Source organism: Rhinoderma darwinii, chromosome 3 (assembly GCF_050947455.1).
Source record: "Rhinoderma darwinii isolate aRhiDar2 chromosome 3, aRhiDar2.hap1, whole genome shotgun sequence".
NCBI classification, from domain to species: Eukaryota; Metazoa; Chordata; class Amphibia; order Anura; family Rhinodermatidae; genus Rhinoderma; species Rhinoderma darwinii.
The window spans coordinates 297,631,057-297,650,175 of record NC_134689.1 but is presented as its reverse complement, the minus strand read 5'-3'; the positions used below and the strand labels follow the sequence as shown (position 1 = coordinate 297,650,175).

General features: G+C 39.2%; 1 protein-coding gene across 1 annotated transcript in view; it reads right to left on the bottom strand.

Annotated features, from left to right (window-relative positions):
* Positions 1-639: 639 nt before the first annotated feature.
* MAP1A (microtubule associated protein 1A) overlaps positions 640-19,119 on the bottom strand; it is a 206,644-nt gene continuing 188,164 nt past the window's right edge. Inside the window, exons 6-7 of the mRNA XM_075858096.1 lie at positions 9,248-9,480; positions 640-5,810 (exon numbers count right to left, since the gene is read on the bottom strand). Coding sequence (XP_075714211.1) covers positions 5,655-5,810; positions 9,248-9,480 — 389 coding nt within the window. The 3' untranslated portion in view covers positions 640-5,654. The remainder of the gene's footprint in view (positions 5,811-9,247; positions 9,481-19,119) is intronic.

The window sequence follows — 19,119 nt, the reverse complement described above, 5'->3', positions numbered from 1 at the left end:
TTGTTCTATGAAACTTTTGGCAGATTGAACACATATTCAACGAGGACTGACACTTATTTGACTGACAAGAAATAAAAATTAAAAAAAATAAAAAAAAAAAGTTCACACACAGCAGGAATTTTCCACTGTGGAAAGTGTGAAGCAGATGTCACCCATTGTGACGCAAGAATAAAATCTGTGGCTAAGCCGGAAGAAATACACCTTACCATTACCCTCTATGCAGGACAGAAAGCATAAATGTTGTAAATAGAGCAATAACAGTGACAGCGCCCCCATAACAGTAACTGCCACTGTGCTCCCTATATCAGTGTTAGCAACAGAGCCCCCTTTATATGTATCTTCCCATCCCCTCCTGAATCTTTGCAAGCTCACAATGCAGCCTCTCTCTTTTTTCCTGCACAGCACATGTTCCTACATGGCGTATGTGCAATACAAAATTTAAGAAAAAAAACTCACAGATTGTGAGAAAGCAATTTTTTTTTGTAGAATTCATAGATGGTTGGCAATCTGGATTGGACAATATATGTATCATGAACTCTACTGCATACCCAAGTTCAATATGAAATGTTACATGTCAGGACCTATGGAAGAAAATGTTTTATTCTATCATAAAAACAAATAAGGCAAGTAAACACATAATTGATCTATTCATGTAATTTTATTGTTAGAGTTTCAGGCGTTTTCCATGTACAGAAGTTCAGAAGGACAGAATATTGCACACAGATAAGGGAAATTAATGAACAAAACAAAACCTTTCTGGGAAACAAGTTTATAAGTAACGCTGCGGAACATAAAGGGAAAAGAATGAAAAGTCGGGGTTTTATTTATACAACATCCAACGTAGAAAGAAGCTATCGGGAATACAGGTTGCAATTTTCAATACAGTTAAGACATGTTCACTTTTCATATAGTTGTAAAATAGTTATTTTTAGTTTTATCTATTACATAGAGGAGTATAACTCCCTGTAGTCCACATGCAGAAACAAGCAACAGCTGATTTTACGTGTTTCTATTTGAAATATCACCTATATATTATGTTGTAATGATAGTAATGAATTTACAGGTAATCTTTATTCTTTGCGATATATGTTAGCAAATACAGCCCATCAAGGTAACAGGCTCTGCCCACAGATAGCCATCATGGTCTCTGGTCTCTAATGGACGGCAGAGGCATTGAGTGTTGACTTGACCTTGGGTGTCCTCCTTTTGTGTAGAGCCGTAGGGCCTAGGTTTAGCCTTCTGCTTTAATGCTACAAAACTACCAAAATGCATCAAAAGGCAGAAAAGAGAAGCTAGATTTGGTAAACTGTTGTCATTTTTCTAAAGTGAAAAGCTTCTTAAAGGGTAACTAAAAAGTCAACCGTTTAATGCACACAAATAGGGATGAAAAGGTCTAAGAGAATTATGTTTACATTCTTCTTTAAAAGGTAATTTTGAGTGTGTAAAATTTTCCATTCAGTATTGTCATGTGCAAGGCAGGTTTCTAGGTGAACACAGTCATCCTGTTCTTAGTATTTTCATTGTAGAGTTCAAGTTATAGAGAGTAATAGTAACATTCATATCTCATATTGTTGTAGTGCATTTCTATTCTGCCTAGACACTCGTAAGGTTGTGAGCATAGGAAATGGCTGTGTTTTAGCGTGTTCCCTTTGGGTCGTCATCAAATGAGTGCGCTAGGCATCTAGGCACCTTATGTAGCTAGCTTACAGCCACAAGCATTGCAGCAAGTTAGTGGGGCTTTTAGGTCAAACATCTACATCAATAAAAAATGGAACATATACACAGGTTCAACAGGCATGGGAGGGATACAGAGCAGCGCATGCATCCTTTATGATTTTGCTTTATCCAAATAAATAATGCATGCCATTCCTGTATAACAATACAATGTAGCGCTAGCAAAAATGTGCAGAAACAGCACTGGAAAAAGCCAGGGACGGATGGAAGAAGGATTGTAATATGAAAACTGGACATTCACATACGAACAAATTCTAGAAAGAGACTGCTCTTTAGCTTAGCAAACAAATCCTCCATACATTCAAAGGATATCCTACGTCATTTCATTCCTGACAACTTTACTTGGGGTCTAAAAAAAAACATTCTAGACTTTTGGCTTGTTAGGTCTAAAAACATATACAGCATGCCAATTATGTAGGCTAATGGCATCTAACTAACTTCCATTCCATCACACAACATTCCCATTACTGTCATAGTGCTGTGTTACCAAAGCACAGTACCAGTATAATAACCAACTTCTATTATTACACGACAACCACAATCGGTTACTCAACACCAAACACTTCACAAGTACTTGTCAGCCATGTATGAGTGTCATTCAAACAAACTGACACAATGGGGTGTGGTATAAAAACGACCGCAGGCAGGACTTTGACTTGTAAAATTACAGCTGTAATCTGAGTGGTTGCCATAAGCAAAACCTCCGATTTTTTTTTAGATGCACCAGTTTTTTATACATGACCCCCTCCCCTTATTTTCATCTCTTTGCTTTTAAGAATATGGGAGAGTTAAAGGGGTTATGCAGGGAAGAAGAAAGGGTCCAAAAGATAGAAGGCAGCCCATGTCTGTCCATGGGCCGGTGTCTTCTGTTGCTACTCATTCCGATTCAAGTGAATTGGGCTAAACAGCAATAGCAAGCACAAACCATAGTCATAAATGACGCTGTTTCTGGGGAAAGGTAAACCTAGACAACCCCTTCTAAAATTTTATTCTATAACATTTTGCTTTTTTAACAAGATGGCCTGGCTATCACGTTGAATGAATTTGAGGTTAATACATTTAAACTCCAGACTGCTTATCAAAGGATGCTATTTTATATGTGCAAAACTGCAAGGGTTTTAATCTGACAATGAACACTAGTGCAAAATCTGGAACAAACCATTAATCTTTTGCTATTCCTACATTATTTTTGTTCTATCACAATGCAATTATGTAACGACTATGTTATTTCTACAACATTTCCCTTTGAAGCTCCATGTGTTATATATAAACAGCTACTATTAGCCTATAACACAGTATTCTCAACCTCAAGCCACTGGCTTTTCTTGGAGACCAGTGGTTGAATCAATTAACTGTACTTTATTAAAATGTAATTAAATATATACAGAATAAAATACAAACAAAATGTGTATGGTTACTCCACGTTCAGACGTGGCGGAATTGCTGTTGAATTCCACTGCGGACAGCTCGCAGTGGAATTCTGCAGCAGACGTTTTTTACATTTGTTTCTATAGATTTTTAGGAAACTTAGTTCAGACGTTGCTGAAATTAGGCTGCGGTGCTGAATTTTCCCTCCGCAACATGCTCATTACATTGCAGAGAATAAGTGGAATTTCACTGCGGATTTCAGCCTTTGCAATGCAAAAACTGAAATCTGTGGCAAGTCCGCTGAGATATCTGCAACGTCTGAATTACCTGTCAAATATGCAAATGTTGGTGCAGATTCGATGCGTAATTGCACCGAATCTGCACCAACATTTGCAGCCGAAAAATTCTGCCACTTGTGAACGTGGCCTTAGACCCATAAATTAATAACACATATCTAAGCTTTGATAATAAAAAATAAATATATAAATTAGACAGCAAAATTCACCACCATTGATATGTAATGGTTTTGTTCAGCAATCAGAAAGTGTTTTTTTTTGTAAGGCATATAGCTCCCTACAGCAGCGAACAAAAGCAAAAATGTAAACAAAAAGACAAATAAAAGTGTTGTGTTTGTGTAGCAGCTTCCACAGTTGGCTAAATAAGATATCTGGTCATCTATAGTCCATACCGCTTACATGAGCAAGTGTGATGTACATTGACGTGAAGTGTGGTTGTGTGCAATTTTATCGATCATTTGCTGCGCTGCCACATTGGCAATTCCTGGAATTTGTTCCAAATGGCAATGAAAAAACACGCAACAGAAAAAGGTAAATGTACAATAATAAGTGGAAAGGACGGAAGGGGCTTCTATATTAGAAGATCAAGGCTAGCATGTTATAATTGGCAAGCAACCACCTACCATGGCTACCAGTAAACAGTTTGATCCTTTACATTCTGGAAGCTGACATAAATAATTGTGCAAAAATAACAGGGAGATCTGTCTTCAGATATTCCACATTAAGTATCAATCTCATTTTTAGTTCTACGGTTCTTCTCCATTTTTACATAGGTATCTGGTAAGATCTATTAATCAGGTGCAATATAATACAGGGATTTGACACAAGCGAAAAAAAAACGTTTGTTTCCATTTTCTTTAACTTTTTAAACATAATCTAATCTGTGTTGGGAACATTTTGGTGTTAGTTTTGCAGAGAAGAGAAGAAGACTATTATTATGTATGTTCATGCCAACCATCCAACTACTCACTTCTGCAGAGGCTTTGCTTCACTGCTCTGACTTGCACAGTTATATATTGCCCCCAGTCAGATTGAAATACCCAAAATTCATCTGCGCAGTGCATTTACACACAGAACCGCTACATTGGGATCAATTTATATAAGCAAATAATTTCCATTACAAAAATCCTGCTTTTCCCTATATGGAGTCTTCTCTGAGATCACTGTCGACAAAAGCAGCAAAAATGGCGTTTGTTAAAGCACAGATTTTAAGCTAGTTAGATAAATTCCAAATAATGCAGAGAAGATCCCTATGTGTAAATGCACCATTGGGATAATGCTGGCTACATCTTAAGTTTAATTAAATGGGATGTATAAGATCAAAAGAACATAGCTGCTTTCTTACAGAAACAGTGCCACTCTTGTCTATGGGCTGTGGGTGATATTGCAGCTCACCTCCACTCAAATAAATAGGGCTGAGCTGCAATACCAGACACAGACTATGGAAAATGGTGTCACTGTTTTGGGAAGAAAGGAACCATGTTTTTTCAATCTAATTTTTAGACCAGCACAGGTCACAAATCCAACTCTTTGGTTTTGCAATAGTGATTCAAAATCTAAATCAAAGCTCCACATAAATGTACCCCCTGTGCAGACTCACTAGTGTCCATTCCTTTTAGCCTTACATAATTAGGTTTGTTGCAGAACATGAAATGTGTTTTGTTGTTATTTTACATATGCCATTAAGCTGCTTGTCAATCGACTTTCAGATCTTTTCATTATGTTGTGATCTACAAGTACAATTTTCAATTTGCAGATTAATGTAAAGCATAAAAGCTATTTACACCACCCACAAACTGCACTGTGGCCTAGTTCTATATACCCTAAAACACATTACCTACTGATATATCGGAGGGGGTGTCTTACTGCTGGTAAATGTCTAGCCCTAACCCAGTCCTCTTGGACATTCATATGCCTATAACAATCCATTGTTCCCTGCATTATCTTTATGGTGCTAGTAATATGCTTTGTTTGGAAACATAAAAGGTATTATACAGATATTGTAATGCACCATTGTAAAAATGTCAATTTGTACTAAGAAATTTTCCCTAAACAAACTCAAAAAGCTTTATGTATCTTGTAATTTAATGCAACCTTCCCCAACAAGCAGCTGGTATAAAGCTGGGTATAAAGCTGACATGGTTTGGCAAGGCTGACATTACAGGTACAAACCAAATTTAGAAGAGAACTGGGCTGTGACTGGACACAAACCTAAACACAAAGTACGTAAGGACATGTTAGTGATTGCGATGATGCTTAAAACTCTATTTTGCATGCTGGGAAGGATTCGTCTTGCATCACTACAGTACTGCTGCTAGCTAACACCATTATATTAAGTTCTTGCTGTTTCTCATGGGTCTGTTGGTACCATTCACGTGTCACTTCTGTGTCATGTGTTGGGATTAATGTCACCTGGAGGAAGAAATATAAAGAAATTAATCATACATTCATATAAGAAAAGTCCAATGCACGTCCAACACTCCTATACCGTTAAAGGCTATGTACACCTTTGAAAATGTTTTTTTTTTTTTTTTTTTAAATAAAAATGTCTATCAGTGTGATTCTAAATACATTGTATTAAAAATATTTTTTACTTTTTGAGATACAGCTGCTTTGTGTTCTGTATACAGAGCAGCTGTATCTAGCGCTGAGACCCGGATCCGTCAGGTTCGCAGGACTGACGGGTTCAGTGTCAGCGGGTCCTGCGGGTCTATGACATGCAGGATCCAGCTGTTATTTGATCACATCTAAGTTCATAACTTAGATGTGATAGATAGCAGCTCGATCCTGCGTGACAGAGACATGCAGGACCCGCTGACACTGAACCCGTCAGTCCTGAGGACCTGACGAATTCGGGTCTAAACGCTAGATACAGCTGCTCTATATACAGCATACAAAGCAGCTTTATCTCAAAAAGTAAAAATTATTTTTAATAAAATGTATTTAGAAATTTGCACTAAACACACTGATATACATTTTTATGAAGAAAAAAACATAATATTTCAAAGGTGTACATAGCCTTTAAGAACACACTGAGAAAAATGTATACACTCTTATGACTAGTGCAGGACCTGGGGGTGCATGACACAGAGATTCTCATTTAATTGTTCTTTGAATGCCTGTTTAATGAATTTCCTTGCAGTATGTATTGTATCAGTTTCACCTCGAGTGTTTCACTTAAGGTGAAAGAGCCAGATGACCAATTCAGCTCTGCATCTGTAGCATCATGGCAACAGATGTGCAATCTTTAAATATAAAACAGGAGCTTGATATCAGAAGTCTCAGTATGTTGTGAACACTGCTCCATGATTAAAAAAACATAAATAACAGGTAACAGCATTTACGTAATTGTTGTTCACAGTAAAAAATGGAAGCTGATGATTTTATGCCACTTGTTATAATCGGAGTTATAATGAGATCTAGAAGCTCTTACTCCTAACAGCTTAGCTGAGCTGCTATAATGCAGCGGGAGAGTTTGTTTTTCCTACATCAGATTACTGTACATTTTGTAAAGTTTACACTTTCCACAATGCATATGCCTAGATATGACAGCTACATGTGCAGTGTAACTAGAGGTTCACCATACAGTCACTCAATACATAAGGTGGTGCTCAGTGTAAATAGAAAGGTGATTCCATAGACTATATATAAAAAGAGGATCACAGCATTCACATAGCATTCAGTCAAAGCCGTGATCCTCTTTTCATATGAAGTCATTATACTCTAAGCCTCTTTCCTTCATACTGATCTGAATGTGGTCAAAGTCTTAAAAAACAGATTCACTGCTGAGAATTCTCTTGAATCCACTGAAAAAATAAATATAAACATATATATATATATACACATTACCCCCTGAGGAAGCTATATCAGCAAAACGCGCGTCGGGGCGCTACTACATCAGGCTGCAGTGTGGGGCTATTAGACCATTCATCTCTATGGGTAAGCTTGCATATACACCTGCTATTTGTAACAGATCTTCTTCTGTTTCAAGATTACTTTAGATTTTGGGTCTTTCTTTCCATCTATATTTACCTTGACTGTGACCCCCTCTTTTTTGACCTGTTTTCTTTATGGCGTAATCTATGCTACCTTCTGACTCTGGGCACTTAGGAGCATATGGTTTTATATAAACCCTCTGTCTCCCTCAACCTAACCTGTTTTCATAAATTAGGATGCATGTACGTTCATATGATATGACTTAGATATCTATTTTTTGGTCTACTTGAGGTATACATAACTACTAAGAACCCTCTTATGCAAGTTATTCTTGAATCAATTGACCTGAAGCAACCACACTGACATTTTAGATCCCTTTAAATTTTATATTTCTGTCATTTTATGTTATATGTTCTAATAAAAAAACTTTGTAATTATTTTCTAACAAACTGTGGCGTTATGGCTTCTGTTTCTCAAATTTTTCTATGATATAACCATATATTGGAGGTGCTCGGAAACTTGTCAATGGCACCTAACCTGTGATCTGACCTGCTGAGTCTTTATATTTAATATATATATATATATATATATATATATATATATATATATATATATATATATATATATATATATATATGTATATTTATTTATACACTGTACCTTAGTACTAGGTAATACTTAGTATCATTATTATTATTTAAAAGTACTGCAATACCTAAGAGTGGCCACAAGTTCTCACAGTAGACAACTGGGACATTTCTGACTTTTTCTTAAAGGCTATGTACACCTTTGAAAAAGTTTTTGTAAAATAAAAATGTCTATCAGTGTTTGGTGCAACTTTCTAATTACTTTTTATGAACAATTATTTTTGCTTTTTGAGATACAGCTACTTTGTATTCTAAATACAGAGCAGCTGTATCTTGCACGAGACCTGAATCCATCAGGTCAGCGGGACTGACGGGTTCATTGACAGCAGGTCCTGCGTGTCATCAAGCTGTTATTGATCACATCTAAGTTATGAACTTAGATGTAATCGATAACAGCTCGATTCTGAATGTCAGAGATACGCATGACCCGCTGACACTGAACCCATCAATGCCGCTGACCTGGCAGGTAGAGGTTTCAGCACAAGATACAGCTGCTCTGTATACATGATACAAAGCAGCTATATCTCAAAAAATAAAAACAATTGTTGGTAAAAAGGTAATTAGAAAGTTGCACCAATAACAATAACACCGATACCCATATTTATAAAAAAAAAATGTTTTCAAAGATGTGGGGGGGGGATTAATTAATATTGACACATTATATAAACGCTTCCCCTGTTTCTCTGCCCCTATGGTGGTGATGCAGGGGAATTGAACACTTGCTTGGGCTTCTCTTGCATATTACAGCTGATGACTGTGATCCCAGCAGCAAGATACCTTGTGATCAGCTTATCGGCAGGGAACCCTTCTAACAAAAAGGGATTTTCTAAATTGGACAGCTACATTAAAATACACCTGTTATGAAATTTAAACAGGGGCACCTACGATATAAAGTTATATCAGCATCTTGGAGCAGTATTTAGAAGCCACAACCAGGAGTTGGTCCAAAATACAGAAGAGGTGCAAATCTTTCCGTTATACGTTATCTTTCTGAAGGTTCCACTCCTGGGTTTAACTTCCAACTATTGAAGCAAAATGACCAAATTTTTTTTTAAATCGCTACAAATGTATTTTACCCTTGGATAAATACATTTCAGATAGATTATACTATCTCTAATTTTAACCCTTGACAATGGCTCCTGCAAAACATGGATTTATTGGGCTAACTATATACTTTTTTCTACTTTGCACAGCTTAAAAATGACCCTTTATATTTCAGGTACTTTTAAGGATTTCCACATACATTGCAGCTAGGCTAACACTTACTTGCAAGTTTTCTCCCCACTGGGACTTTCCTTCCAAAAGTGCATCTAGTACAGTTCGACTAGGTTCCCCATTGGCTGTGTCGTTTCCACTAACAACATAATATGAAGCTCGGACTCTCTTGAAGAACTCCAGATCAGTATTTTTACCATTGCAATGATTAGGGATATATGCCAAATCCACATACACTGGTGGGCCAGGAGGAATGGTAGAGCTGGCTTTAGAGCTGCTTGTTCCTATTGAGAATATGTGAATATTAAATCAAAGCAATTTAGAAATTACAAAAACGTACAAAACGTGGATTTTTTAAAAAAATACGATTACAATGCTTTATTGATTACGTTATCTTTAGACTGATAATATTTTTATTCAGGACAGAGCAAGTAAGTGAACATTGCGGAATTAAATGCATCACTGTGTTAAGTGGGCAATAGAGGCAATGTGGCCGTCACTGTTAAAGAGAAGAGGAGCTTTGACAGTTCTGGGGGCACTGTGGCAGTCACTATTATGGCTGTTGTTATTATTATATTGCAATATTCCAGGTTTTGTAATATAGTATAGATTTTCAAGTCAAGTGACTATAAGCATAGAATTCTGGTCTTTGAATTGATCCCTTTTAGGTCTTAATTATGTGGCATAGGTTCCCACCAGCACAGCATTTGCGTGTAAGAATTTTAGGTTTTTATTTTAAATAAATTATAGTATTTGTAAATAGCTGTTGGTTAGGCTTCGTTCACATCTGCATCAACAATTCCGTAGTCGACAACGCTATTTATTCAGTCAAAATGACGGAATCCTTGCACAATAGAGACAAACGAAAAACATTTGCACCGGATCCGTTACCATTGAAATCAATGGTGATGCAAACGGAAACCTATGGTTTCCGTTTGTTTCAGTCAGGGTTCCGCTCATGGGACTGAACGCCTGAACGGAGCCCTGACACAGATGTGAATGAAGCTTTATATTATCATCTGTGCTGAGCCATTTTCACCTCCCAAGTTATATTAATATTGTAGAATTGACTCACATTTCCTCCTCAACAGCGACCTATTGCTGAGCCACATCAAAAACAATATATAAATTTTGTCAGTAGACAAGTGTAATCTATACACACAATGCCAATGATAGTAAAACAAATCCCCAAAACTTCTTCAAGTATATAAATGCAAAAAAGCCAAGGTATGAACATGTAGGACCCCTAAATATTGGTAATGGGGAGTTGGTTACAGGGGATCAAGAGAAGTCAGAGTTACTAAATGGGTTCTTTAGCTCTGTATATAGAACTGAAGAAAAAGCAGGTGATGTAGCCGGTGCCAGTGCTGTTAAAATATAAGTTGATATACTGAATTGGCTGAAAGTAGATATGGTCCAAGCTAAGTTAAACAAAATAAATGTACAAAAGACCCCGTGACCAGATGGGTTACACCCTAGAGTTCTAAAAGAGCTTAGTTCAGTTATTTCTGTCCCCCTCTTCATAATATTTAGAGATTCTCTAGTGACTGGTATAGTGCCAAGGGACTGGCGCAGGGCAAATTCTGGTTCCTATTTTCAAGGGATCAACGGCGCTCCTCCGAGGCTATGCGTGGGGTGAAATGGTGTAGGTTGCCGGCTGCCACCCACTGCAGTCCCTCGGTACTAATGCCTTAGCACTGGGGACAGGGTATGTAGAAGATAAAAGAGCAGGAAAAGAGCAGTATAGTATCGGGTATCGGCACCAGGCTCAGTATCGGGTATCGGCGCCGATACCCGATACTATACTGCTCTTTTTCTGCTCTTTTATCTTCTATTTTAAAAAAGGGCTCTAGGTCTTCCCCAGGTAATTATAGGCCAGTAAGCTTAATATCAATCGGGGAAAATATTTGAGGGGCTATTGAGGAACTATATACAGGAGTATGTGACAAAAAATAGTATTATAAGTGACAGCCAGCACGGTTTTACTAAGGACAGAAGTTGTCAAACCAACCTGATTTGTTTTTATGAAGAGGGGAGCAGAAGCCTAGACAGAGGGGCCGCTGTGGATATAGTGTTTTTGGACTTTGCAAAGACAATTGACACTGTCCATCATATACGTCTAATTGGTAAATTAAGGTCTATAGGTTTAGAAAGTAGAGTTTGTAATTGGATTGAGAATTGGCTCAAGGACCGTAACTGGAGATTTGTGGTCAATGATTCTTACTCTGAATGGTCACCAGTTATAAGTGGTGTACCCCAGGGTTCCGTGCTGGGACAACTATTATTCAACTTATTTATTAATGATATAGAGGATGGGATTAATAGCACTATTTTTATTTTTGCAGATGACACCAAGCTACATAGTAATGTTCAGTCTATGGAAGATGTTTGTAAATTGCAAGCTGATTTGGACACACTAAGTGTTTAGGCCTCCACTTGGCAAATGAAGTTTAATGTAGATAAATGTAAAGTCATGCATCTGGGTACCAACAATCTGCATGCATCATATGTCCTAGGGGGGGAGCTACACTGGGGGATTCACTTGTTGAGAAGGATCTGGGTGTACTTGTAGATCATAAACTAAAGGCCAGCAAGATATTGTCGTATATTAAAAGAGGCATGGACTCGCGGGACAGGGATATAATATTACCACTTTACAAAGCATTAGTGCGGCCTCATCTAGAATATGCAGTTCAGTTCTGGGCTCCAGTTCATAGAAAGGATGCCCTGGAGTTGGAAAAAATACAAAGAAGAGCAACAAAGCTAATAAGGGGCATGGAGAATCTAAGTTATGAGGAAAGATTAAAATAATTAAACCTATTTAGCCTTGAAAAGAGATGATTAAGGGGGGACATGATTAACTTATATAAATATATGAATGGCACATACAAAAAATATGGTGAAATCCTGTTCCATGTAAAACCCCCTCAAAAAACAAGGGGGCACTCCCTCCGTCTGGAGAAAAAAAAAGGTTCAATCTGCAGATGCGACAAGCCTTCTTTACCGTGAGAACTGTGAATCTATGGAATAGTCTTCCGCAGGAGCTGGTCACAGCAGGGACAGTAGATGGCTTTAAAAAAGGCTTAGATAATTTCCTAGAACAAAAAAATATTAGCTCCTAAGTGCAGAAATATTTCCCTTCCCCATTCCTAGGTTGAACTTGATGTACATGTGTCTTTTTTCAACCGTACACACTATGTAACTATGTAACTTGTGTTAATGACTTCTCTAAAAGCTAATTGGCAAAATGTGTTTCAATTGAGGAGATGAGATTGTAAGAGTAGTTTACACAGGTGCTTCCTACGGCCCGTCTCATGTTTTCTCGAGACCACCTGGGTCCACAATGCATCTAGGAAAAGTGGAACTTTTTAGAAGAAATGAGGGAGGGAAAACTATGGTTTGGGGCTACGTTGCTGCCTCAGGGCCTGGACGCCTTGCGATCATTGAGGGAACAATCAATCCAAAGGTGTATCAAATTTTTTTACAGGAGAATGTAAGAGCATCAGTCCATGACCTCCTCAAGCTAAAAAAGACAGTAAGTGATACAGAAAGACAATGACTCAAAGCACACAAGTAAATAAACTAAAGAAAAGAAAAGTAGATTTGTGTTTTGGAATGGCCAAGTCAGAGTTCTGACCTTAATCCTATCGAGATACTGTGGCATAACCTGAAGAGGGCTGTTCACACAAGGCATCCCATAAATACTGATATACTGAAACACATGTGCAGGGAGGAATGGTCCAAATTTTCTCTTCAACGTACAAATCTTATTTGCAGCAACAGGAAACATTTGGTGGAGGTGTGTCACGAAGGGTCTGTGGACCCACTGGGCCGTACCGCCTTGGCGGTAAGGCAGCTGGCCAACAGGGAGCAGGTGAGAGTCTATAGTTCTATAGGTACCTGTGGCAGCTCAGACAGCAGCAGGGCAGGCTCGGCTGGGACTAGGTAGGCAGACGTCAGGCGAGGTGAAGCAGGTTAGACGTGGATACAGCATGGCACGAATTTGGCACAGCTCAGTACTAGACCAGGAAGGTATGGAATGCTAGGAACAGGAACTGGAACAGGGACTGGACAGGTAACACACTAGGAGGCCATCACATAGACAAACTAGGGAACACAACAACACTCAGGAATCGAACTAGGGGGCTGGACCCCTCTTATAGTCGAGGGTACTCACGGGTCAAAGTTCATCCACAATGTCAGGTGCACCCCATGGGATCCGGCCAAGGTGAGTGGACACGAGCGCTGGCGTCTCCTGAGGAGGAGACTGGGGCCAGCGCTTGCCGACTCATGGCTGCGGCTGTCAGGGGGGGAACGGAGCTGAGAGCCCGCAGCCACGGACATTACAGTATCCCCCCTCTTACTTCCCCTCTTCTTGCGACCAAAGCGAGAGAGAAACTTCTTCAGAAGAGTAGGAGCATTGAGGTTCTCCTCTGGCTCCCAAGACCTTTTTTCAGGACCAAACCCCCTCAAATCCACCAAATAAAAGGTCTTTCCTCTCACTCTCTTGGTGTCCAGGATCCAAGCAATACAGGAGAAAAGACACCCCAAAATGTGTGACAAATTTCTCCTGAATAGGGAAGTACCCCATATGTGGTTGTAAACGGCTATTTGGACACACAGCAAGAGTCTAAAGGGAAAAAGCGCAATTTTGTTTTTGGAGTGGAGATTTTACAAAATTTGTTTTTGACTCCATGTTGCATTGCGCTGAGGTACCAGTACAGTGAAAACCCCCGAGAAGTGACCCCATTTGAGAAACTACACCCCTCAAGGAATTCATCTAGAAGTGTAGTGAGCATTTTAACCCCAAAGGTTTTGTAGAAATTAGTGCACAGTGGATGTTGCAGATTTAAAATTGCCATTTTCCACATATATGCTATTTCAGTGCCCAATGTGTTGTGCCCAGCTTGTACCACCGTAGACACACACCCCATAAATTATTGTTAAGCGGTTCTCCAGAGTACAGTAATACCCCATATGTGGTCATAAACTGCTGTTTGGGCACACTGCCAGGCCCAGAAGGACCGCCATTTGGCTTTTGGAGCGCAGATTTTGCTTGGTAGTAGTTTTGTTTAGTGTTTTACTGGTGTTTCAGCTTATAATATGGGGGCATATGTAAGCTGGGCGGAGTGCATCAGGGTATATGTTAGCTGGGTGGAGTGTATCAGGGTATATGTAAGCTGGGCAGAGTACATCAGGGTATATGTAAGCTGGGCGGAGTGTATCAGGATATATGTAAGCTGTGTGGAGTACATCAGGGTATATGTAAGCTGGGCGGAGTGCAACAGGTCATATAATAGGATGATGTAATAATGGGGAGAATGAATAATAAAATTATCCATGGATAGTGACGTACGCTTTGAACCAATCCTTCATGCACAGGCTGGATTTTTGGGTATAGGAGTCGCACTTCTAAAGGGTGTCCGTGGTATTGTACAAAATATCCGCACTCCAGCATTGTCTAATCTTTGACTTCTTCACTAGCCCCACATGTAGCACAGACTCCAAAATGTCATAGTTTCCGCTGCATTTACAGGGTCTACCAATGGGGGCTGCAAATGATGACGTGGGGTTTTGGGTGAAGAACTGCTGCACATATAAATTAGTCTGGGCCGTCGTTTTGCATTATTGCGTTCCAAGAGTCATAACTTTTGATTTTTCCGTTGACGAGCTGTGTGAGTGCTTGATTTTCATGGTATGAGCTGTCGGTTTTATTAGTATCATTTTGGGGTAAATGTGATAATGTGATCAGTTTTTATTAAATTTTTTGGGGGGTGAGGAGACCAAAAAACAGAAATTCTCTTGCTGTTTTATTTTATAAATTTTTAACGGCGTTCTCTGTGCAGCATAAACAACATGTTTGCTTTATTCTGCGGTTTGATACGATTATGGCAATACCAAATTTATATTGTTTTTATATGTTTTACTACTTTTACACAATAAAAACCCTTTTTATAAATAAAATGTTTTAGTGTCACCATCTCCTGAGAGCCATAACTTTTGTATTTTTATGTCGACGGAGCTGTGTTAGGGCTTGTTTTTTGCGTGACACACTGTAGTTTTTATTGGTACCATGTTTGGGTACATGCGACTTTTTGATCACTTTTTATTCCATTTTATTGGAAACAACGTGACCAAAAAAGGAAATTCTGGCATTGTTTTTTATTGTATTTTTTTTACGGTGTTCACCGTGCGGGATAAATAATATTATATTTTTATAGTTCACGCCGATACGAACGCGGAGATACCTATTAGGTCTAGTTTTTGTCTTTTTTTCCATTTTTTTTCTAATTATAAAGGGCTCGATCAGGGAAACAAGACGATTATTGTTTTTATTACGTAAAACTTTTATTTATTTATCTATCTAAAACTTTTTTTAACCTTTTTTTTTACTTTTTATTTTACACATACTAGGGGACTGGAAGATCTGATCTTCTGATTCCCTGTACAATACACTGCACTACTTCTGTATGTACTTGTGTAGTGCAGTGTTTTTATAACTGTCATTTTACAACTGACAGTTGAGCCTATTACGTCCTGCCTCGGGCAGGACCTAATAGGCTCCCGTACCTGGCAACCAGGAAGCCATTGCTAGGCTTCCTGGTTGCCATTGCAACCGTCAGAACCCCGCGATTTTTCGCGGGGGGCCAACGGGGTACAGAGGGAGCCCCCTCCCTCTGTATCAATCACTTAAATGCCGCTGTCGCTATTGACAGCGGCATTTGAGGGGTTAAATGGCGGCGATCGGACATAACAGTGATCGCCGCCGTTGCAGCGGGATGTCAGCTTTACAGCATTACAGCCGACACCCGCTGAGGATGATGCGCGCACAGCTCCTGTGCCTGCTTCATCCTCAGGGCGTTACTGTACGCCCATTTGCGGGAACGAGCCGCTAAAAAGGACGTACAGTAACGCCCATTTGCGGGAAGGGGTTAAAGGAGTGTGGAATGTGGATTTTAAAATTGTTGTTCAAGGAGCAGATTGACAAAGGAAAAATTCGGCTCCTAAATGTCCTCCTAGTGAAATCCTACTACCACTAGATATCAAAGCTGCATTATCAGCTTACTAAACTGAAACCATCTTTCTATTGCTCCAATGCATCTAAAATTAAAAAAAATGAAGCAACTTTGTATATAGTCTTTAAGAAAAAATATCCTGCCATTTTGTGTCTACAGTTCCAATGCAGACCTATGTGTCGCCCTGGTTAAAGAATACAAGCAAACTCTTTGTAGTCTGATTCTGCAGCCATATTCCCCTTCATATGTCCCTTACTGCTTACTAACATATATTCCGTGGGTTACAGGTGAAAGGGAGACTGATTGCAGTATAAGGCTGGGTTCACACAACCTATTTTTAGGCGTAAACGAGGCGTATTATGCCTCGTTTTACGTCTGAAAATAGGGCTACAATACGTCGGCAAACATCTGCCCATTCATTTGAATGGGTTTGCCGACGTACTGTGCAGACGACCTGTAATTTACGCGTCGTCGTTTGACAGCTGTCAAACGACGACGCGTAAATTGACTGCCTCGGCAAAGAAGTGCAGGGCACTTCTTTGCCACGTAATTTGAGCTGTTCTTCATTGAACTCAATGAAGCACAGCTCAAGATTTACGAGCGTCTCAGACGGCTCGCAAAATGCGAGGAGGAGCATTTACGTGTGAAACGAGGCAGCTGTTAACAGTCTGTCTTTTCACACGTAAATGCCTCTCATCGTGTGAACATACCCTTAGACTGCACAGGTTTATTTTTTTGTCATCTGTTACCATGGAAACACATAGGTCTGCACAGAAGCTGTAGACACAAAACTACAGAAAATGTTTAATTAAGACCTATTGCAAAGTTGCTTCAGTTGTCATTTTAGAAGAATTGGAGCAAGGACAAATTTGGTTAACATTACAGCATATCAAGCTATACAAACTGTAGCCTACATCTGATTCTAAAACTGGTTTTACTTGATAAAGACTCTAAAATTAGCATTTCCTATGTATGAATATATCAAACTTATATGAAGACATTTTCTACACTTCTAACGGAATTAGATCTTAATGAATATCTAATTTATACAATGCAAAATGCCTAACCCCCTGCTTCCCCATCTCCCCCCTTCTATTTATATAACTAAAATGTAAACCAACACAATCTAGCTGGTATTATATCATCAAGCTTTAAGGCTTAATTTACTTCTGCGCTAGGGCAGATCGGAGCTTTCCGTTGGAATGGAGCCCTGACAGACACAAACGGAAACCATCATTTATGATGATCTACAGTGGAGGAAATAAGTATTTGATCCCTTGCTGATTTTGTAAGTTTGCCCACTGTCAAAGACATGAACAGTCTAGAATTTTTAGGCTAGGTTAATTTTACCAGTGAGAGATAGATTATATCTAAAAAAAAAAAAAGAAAATCACATAGTCAAAATTATATATATTTATTTGCATTGTGCACAGAGAAATAAGTATTTGATCCCCTACCAACCATTAAGAGTTCAGCCTCCTCCAGACCAGTTACACGCTCCAAATCAACTTGGTGCCAGTATTAAAGACAGCTGTCTTAAATGGTCACCAGTATAAAAGACTCCTGTCCACAGACTCAATTAATCAGTCTCACTCTAACCTCTACAACATGGGCAAGACCAAAGAGCTTTCTAAGGATGTCAGGGACAAGATCATAGACCTGGCTGGAATGGGCTACAAAACCATAAGTAAGACGCTGGATGAGAAGGAGACAACTGTTGGTGCAATAGTAAGAAAATGGAAGACATACAAAATGACTGTCAATCGACATCGATCTGGGGCTCCATGCAAAATCTCACCTCGTGGGGTATCCTTGATCCTGAGGAAGGTGAGAGCTCAGCCGAAAACTACACGGGGGGAACTTGTTAATGATCTCAAGGCAGTTGGGACCACAGTCACCAAGAAAACCATTGGTAACACATTACGCCGTAATGGATTAAAATCCTGCAGTGCCCGCAAGGTCCCCATGCTCAAGAAGGCACATGTACAGGCCCGTCTGAAGTTTGCAAATGAACATCTGGATGATTCTGAGAGTGATTGGGAGAAGGTGCTGTGGTCAGATGAGACTAAAATTTAGCTCTTTGGCATTAACTCAACTCGCCGTTTTTGGAGGAAGAGAAATGCTGCCTATGACCCAAAGAACACCGTCCCCACTGTCAAGCATGGAGGTGGAAACATTATGTTTTGGGGGTGTTTCTCTGCTAAGGGCACAGGACTACTTCACCGCATCAATGGGAGAATGGATTGGGCCATGTACCGTCAAATCCTGAGTGACAACCTCCTTCCCTCCACCAGGACATTAAAAATGGCTCGTGGCTGGGTCTTCCAGCACAACAATGACCCGAAACATACAGCCAAGGCAACAAAGGAGTGGCTCAAAAAGAAGCACATTAAGGTCATGGAGTGGCCTAGCCAGTCTCCAGACCTTAATCCCATCGAAAACTTATGGAGTGAGCTGAAGATCCGAGTTGCCAAGCGACAGCCTCGAAATTTTAATGATTTACAGATGATCTGCAAAGAGGAGTGGGCCAAAATTCCATCTAACATGTGTGCAAACCTCATCATCAACTACTAAAAACGTCTGACTGCTGTGCTTGCCAACAAGGGTTTTGCCACCAAGTATTAAGTCTTGCTTGCCAAAGGGATCAAATACTTATTTCCCTGTGCACAATGCAAATAAATATATATAATTTTGACAATGTGATTTTCTGTTTTTTTTTTTTTAATATAATCTATCTCTCACTGGTATAATTAACCTAGCCTAAAAATTCTAGACTGTTCATGTCTTTGACAGTGGGCAAACTTACAAAATCAGCAAGGGATCAAATACTTATTTCCTTCACTGTAATAGTATACTTGATATTTATCAACTTTGTAATTGACTTACTGTTACAATGTGGCTGTTTTA